We start from the raw sequence: 5,750 nt of genomic DNA, 5'->3' as shown, positions 1-5,750 counted from the left end.
CCAAGCGTCCGACATGCCAACCTAAAATTAGTGACCGTCGTTTCCTGTGCCCTTTAATCCTCGACTCTGACACTAGCAAAGGCCCGAGCGAGCCGCAGACAGGAAGAGCGAACGTTTGCGCGGCATGCCGCGCGTTCCCTTCGTCGCCCACCCCGCAACACCGGCCCTGCCTGTCAATCACAGCCTGGCTGTGACATCACCAAGGCTAATGTTGGCCTGAGAGGGTGACGGAGTGTCAATGAAGTTCATTCTGCTGCTTGGTCACCATTCACTGTTTTCAAGCTTGAAATGATTGGCCAGGAAATGTAAAATATCAGAACCAGTGGAAAGTGTGTTTATGACTCATGTATGTGCGCGTGTGTAGCTTCAAAACTTTGTGACGTCGTCAATGATTCACTGGCTTTGTTTCCAGGCCGCACCTTAAAAAAAGAACACACGTAGTTTGTCATTGAGTTTAATTATTTTTAAAGCTCTCGTTGCCGTTAATTATAGCTTTACCTGGAGTATGTGTCATTATTGGCTTTGCCAATGTGTCCATGCACTCGTGTCTAACCAACACATGATGAAGTACTATTGTAATTATCACCACTGTCAGAAACATATACTGTAGTTATAGTTTCTATTATTATCATTCTTACATAACAAAGTATGCTGATACATCGCACACACACAACGAATTGATAAAATTGCGTGTGTTGCTTTGAGCTTGTTGAATGATACCAATGCTTATTAATACTGCATTTGTATAATGTGCAAACCATTTAGATAGATAAATGTGTTTCTTTACTACATACATGTTATATTGGGTATCCCAACTTGAGACAAATATTAATATAAACATAATATCATTATATTAATATATAAATACCTAATACCTTGTGAGGAAAACAGCATAGATGGAAGGATGGACTTATTGAAATCAATTATATGAACATGTATTGATAATGTGTACTATAATATGTTATATATACTGTACTGTATATACTGTAATTGATATACCATTGTGCCATCTAAAAGGAACATAAAAAATAAGTATAAAAAATAAATGTGCACATATAACAAGTCAGATAACATACACGTTACAAATAATGATTAAAAATGTGTGCTGTATTAATTATATGACTGTGTCCTAGTATTTGTCTAATCAGAATTTGAAATGCATATTAATGGTATTTATTTTAGTACTTAGACTGCATAATAAAAGAAAATGCATGTGATCTTTCATGTTTTTCTGCAAGTTTTCTATAATTACTAAAAATAATTGTTTATCTCTTGCAATGTGATAATTATTTTAATTGTATTTGTGTCAAAACACAGCATACCATAGCTGTAATTCAAGGTGACTTGACTGTGGGAAAAGCGTATGCGTGTGTTGCCACTCTGCTGGCGTGCAAACACATACACACCTCCTCCCCCTTGCAGGTGTATGTCCTCCCACACACACACACACTCACACGCAGGTAGTCCTTTGATGGCAGGAAGTTCCTGAGGGTGTGTCTGTTTGTGTGTGCAGCAGCTAAAAAAGCTCCACCTGGACCACAACCTGGAACAACCAGTCTACATGTTTACAGCGAGTCACTTTGTTCTTTGTGAAAGACTGTGGAACTTGCAACGAGACACCAAAGACTCTCAAAAACACAAACACACCAGCACGTGTAGACAAAATACCCATTTATTAATAATAACTTATCCTTTTCTTTACATTCATAGGAGGAGAAGGCGGGGCCATGGAAGAATCCACATTCTTCTACTTTCATCATCTCCACACACACATTTTTCCTGAAGAAGCCTCCTGCTTGTTTGCCCCCAGGGACCCACACCACCATCACCACCAGTTCTCTGCATGGGGTTGAGGAGGGGTCACATGACAAGTGCACATGGTCGGCGTCCCCTGGAGGTTGAAAGTAAGGCAAACTAACAGTATCAGACTGATTTGTGAAGGAGGGGGTGCAATAACAAGGCCCATTGGCTGACATGACATAAATATGTTACACATGTACACGCCTTTATGATTGTTTTTTGGCATAATCAACATAGCAATGGACACGTCAATGTAGAAGACCAAACACGGAGTCCCTGCTGTGTCCACTGTCCACCCGTCTCTGCTATGTACACTTGTAGGAGAAAAACACTCCACGGGTCCACATTGTGCCATCTTAACACTGGCGTAAGTCCGCCCACCCAGGCAAGTCTTCACAGAAGACGAGTCCAGACGTCCTGGAGCTGCTTGAGTCCAGAACCAAACATAGAAAAAAATGTCCACTTTGAACAATCTTTGGCACATCGAGCCAAGTGCAGTTTTCACACAAAAACTGTCCACTTTGTCGTCTTTCTAGAACGGGACCTCCTCTGCCTTTCAGAACCGCTCAGCAGCTGTCGCCTGCATCCAGCTGTGTCAATAAGAGCCCAGTCGCATGGCGGGCGGCAGGACAAAAAAGAGAAACTTCTCATAGCGTTTCCAGACCTCAGAGGCCCACAAAAACCTTGGTTTTCAAAGAGAGAGGCAGGGGCAGCGCCGGCAGTTCTCACGTGGACTCGAGGGGGTCCAGCTGGAAGACGTTGTGGTTGGTGGGGGTGGTAAAGTACAGTGGCTGGCTGGGGGACACCACGCGGTTGTCGCAGGGGCTCTTAAGGCCCAGCGTGCGCTCAAAGTCCAGCAGCTGGCCCATGAAGTTGAAGTTGGGTGAGATGTTGGACTTCTTCATCTTGACAATGTCGTAAGCATCATTCATTGACAGGTTGAGCTTCTGCATCAGGTAAGCCACCGTCACCGTCACAGAGCGGCTAATGCCTGCCAGGCAGTGGACCAGGACGCCGCACTTTTGACCCCGCGCTTCGTCTGCCAGGAAAGGAAGAAGAAAAAGAAAGGTCAAACAAACATCAACATAACAAAGACTATTCACTTGCTAGCAGTCATAAACAGAAAGCTTATTGACAAAGTGTCCTCATAAAGACAACATTCCTGTGTTGTTTTGTCCCAGTGGGAAGTGGACCATTAGCGCCATTAAAGCAAGGTCCTGTGACAATGGTGCCATTTGGGCTTGTACAGGCAGGAGTCATGACGGCGCGCTGTCAAGGCCAACAGGATGTCAACAGGGCTTGTAAATGGCTCCTTTTGTAAAGTGCAGGCAGTTAAGGGGGGTGGGAGGGGGGTGCCGTGTCCTAGATTACTTTCAATGGCGCTTCCTTCCTGTTGCGCTCAAATGACCAGCCAGCCCTCCACTTCCTCCTGTTTCAGTGTGTCCCTTTGTGCCTGACTTACACAAGAGCCTGGGGGGGGGCACCGGAGAGGGGTCAGGGAGGGTGTCCTCTCTCTGCAGTAGCGCGAGTTAGCCACTAGAGGTGCACTTTGCCTGCCTGTGACAAACAGCCTTGGCTGATAAGGCGCAGCAGATAAGCCAACAACTTCCCAGTGAGATAGCGCTTCAAAGCAAAAATGTTCCAGAGTATCCAGGCAGGCAAAGGTCACAACTTCCTGTGCCAACTTAGTGATGATAACAACTGTTGATCCTTTCACACAATGTATATCATCCCTGGCCAATGAAGAACACACATCTCCACATTCTGTGAGTGGTTTTGCATCCAAAATGTCAAACTAATATGTACTTTTCATGGGACAGTGGCAATATATTTTTGTACTAGCTTTGTGGATTTTAGTGTTAAAAGTGGTGTCTTTTCTTCAGTTTTTTTTTTATTAAGGAGCGATATTCAAATTACACACGTATGATTCCAGTTGTTTTTCGGAAACTACTTTCTTCAAGCTTCTGATTGGCTAAACGAGTCTTTCAAGTCGCATTACAGCGCCCCCCGTTGCTTTGGCGTGCACTTAACAGCCTGACAATGTCTTTAAAAGTTCACTAAATGATTTTGATGGGAAATGTTGGTTTTAAAAAACATTTCGGTCCAAGTGGACTTACCGATGAAGCCGATGGCCTCTGGGAAGAACTGCGACAGGTTCTGGCTCCAGTGGTCCGAGATGGGGATCTGCTTGTACTTGAACTCCCCGGCGTTCTCAAAGAGGTTGGGCAGGTTGGGAGTGACGTTGAGGATGTACTTGATGCCGTACTCCTCCAGCACGTCCAGGTTGGTGGAGTCCTTCGCGCAACCCAGGTAGAGATGGGGCAGGATCTCCACGGGGAAGGATGGCTGCTGGTTGGACAGCGGGCTACCGTCCAAGTCGGTGGCGCTGCTCGGGTCTACATCGGACTCGATGTCTGATGAGTCCGAGCTGATTCGAAGCCCGCCCAGTCCCAGCACCTGGGCCGTGGGGGGGCTGCTGTTGGAGGAGCCGTCCAGGTTGGTTTCGCACAGGTTGGGAAAGTCAGACTGGAATTTACTGAAGCCGCCTGAGGACACAAGACAGACATGTTAATATATGTATCCCTGCCCCAAAACAAAATATAATAAAAATAAATATAACTTGTTCCTGACATGTCCTTGAGCAAGACACCCCCCACCCAACCCCAGTAGCTATATTTGTATGAATCAGATACTATATTGCAAACAGGAGTACAAACTATGCTAGTGTACTAGCCAACTTGTATGTTACAAACATGTTTATTTCCTATAAGAAATAAGATCTTAATTCAATAAAACAATAGAAACTTACTGTTGTTTTATCACGCAAAAATTCCAAATATATAACGACCTGTTTTACCTTTTATGGTGCGCTCAGGCTGTTTCGTTTGTTAGTTCTCCCAATCTAGCTAGCATAATAATTGCGTTTATTCTAACTAACGTGGAAAAATGAAGCTTCGTAATAACCATGTGTGGATGTACTGACCCTCCAGATAGTAGGCCTTGTAGCCCTCGTCCTTCATCCTGCGGAGGAGCAGCCCCAGCACGGAGCCTCCGTCCAGGTTCTCGTTCCAGTCTCGGCTGTATTCGTCGTAGAGGACGATGGTGGCGCTCTTGCAGCGGCGAACGAACCTCTCCCGATCCGGCCCATCGGAGAGGAGCGCTCTAACGGGCAGGTTGCCCTTCTTGAGGCGGCGCAGCATGAGGCTGGGGATGGCCACGTTGATTGCGCTGGGGACGTGCGACGAATCGTACAGCTCCTGGCTGCGGCAGTCCATCACCAGCAGACAGTCCCGGCGAGCGTCCAGCTGCTCCCGGAGCCAGCTTACCGTCTTGCTGATCGCCATTACCGACTCGATATGGGCCACGGGCTTGAACTTGTCCAGCATTGAGACGGGTCCACGGAGAAACGCACCCTGGGCTTGGAGGCTTGGTTCCGTGTGGATTTGCGAGCTGCGAAGGTTCAATGAATCAAATCTCCTTGCCGCTCATTCATGCACTAATGTGTCAATGAGTCCGTTTAAACTAGTCCATACGGGGCTTCCTTCCTTCTTCAACAACAGTGTTATGGTCCAGAAGCTTAGACCAGTTCTTGTGGTGCCAGGACGTCCTCACTAGAACCGTGCTCGCGCTCACTGAAGCCCACAGTAAAGCGATGCTCCTGAATGGCGGAACCCGAGGGGGTGTGGCCTGGGCTCGCATTCCCCCGGACAGCCAATCAGAGAAGGACCCCGCGGCGGTCGCTCTGGCAACGGGAGGGCCGGAAGGAGCGCCTCCCCCCGTCTCCCAGTGTTGATGAATTGTTAATGAGTTTGTCATTCACAAAAAAGACGGAGAGGAATTTCCGCTCCGGATCAAGTGAGCGAAAACACACTAAGAACTAAGGAAGGAAGAAGGGAGGAGGGAGAGAGGATAAAAGGGAGGGGGGAGTCGCCTTTCACTTGAGTGTGCTG

At 46.9% G+C, this 5,750-nt stretch overlaps 1 protein-coding gene across 1 annotated transcript; it reads right to left on the bottom strand.

The window, feature by feature from the left end:
* Nucleotides 1–1,654: 1,654 nt before the first annotated feature.
* On the bottom strand, nt 1,655–5,469 carry dusp6 (dual specificity phosphatase 6). Its single transcript, XM_054776383.1, has 3 exons — nt 4,784–5,469; nt 3,918–4,346; nt 1,655–2,839 (listed from the first exon to the last, which is right to left on the bottom strand). Exons 1-3 carry the CDS (start codon nt 5,184–5,186, stop codon nt 2,526–2,528), a joined length of 1,146 nt encoding a protein of 381 aa, XP_054632358.1. The 5' UTR covers nt 5,187–5,469; the 3' UTR covers nt 1,655–2,525.
* Nucleotides 5,470–5,750: the final 281 nt, after the last annotated feature.

This window comes from Dunckerocampus dactyliophorus, chromosome 5, assembly GCF_027744805.1.
Source record: "Dunckerocampus dactyliophorus isolate RoL2022-P2 chromosome 5, RoL_Ddac_1.1, whole genome shotgun sequence".
In the NCBI taxonomy this organism is placed as follows: Eukaryota; Metazoa; Chordata; class Actinopteri; order Syngnathiformes; family Syngnathidae; genus Dunckerocampus; species Dunckerocampus dactyliophorus.
The sequence above is the reverse complement of the archived record's forward strand: the minus strand, read 5'-3'. Positions and strand labels throughout refer to the sequence as shown.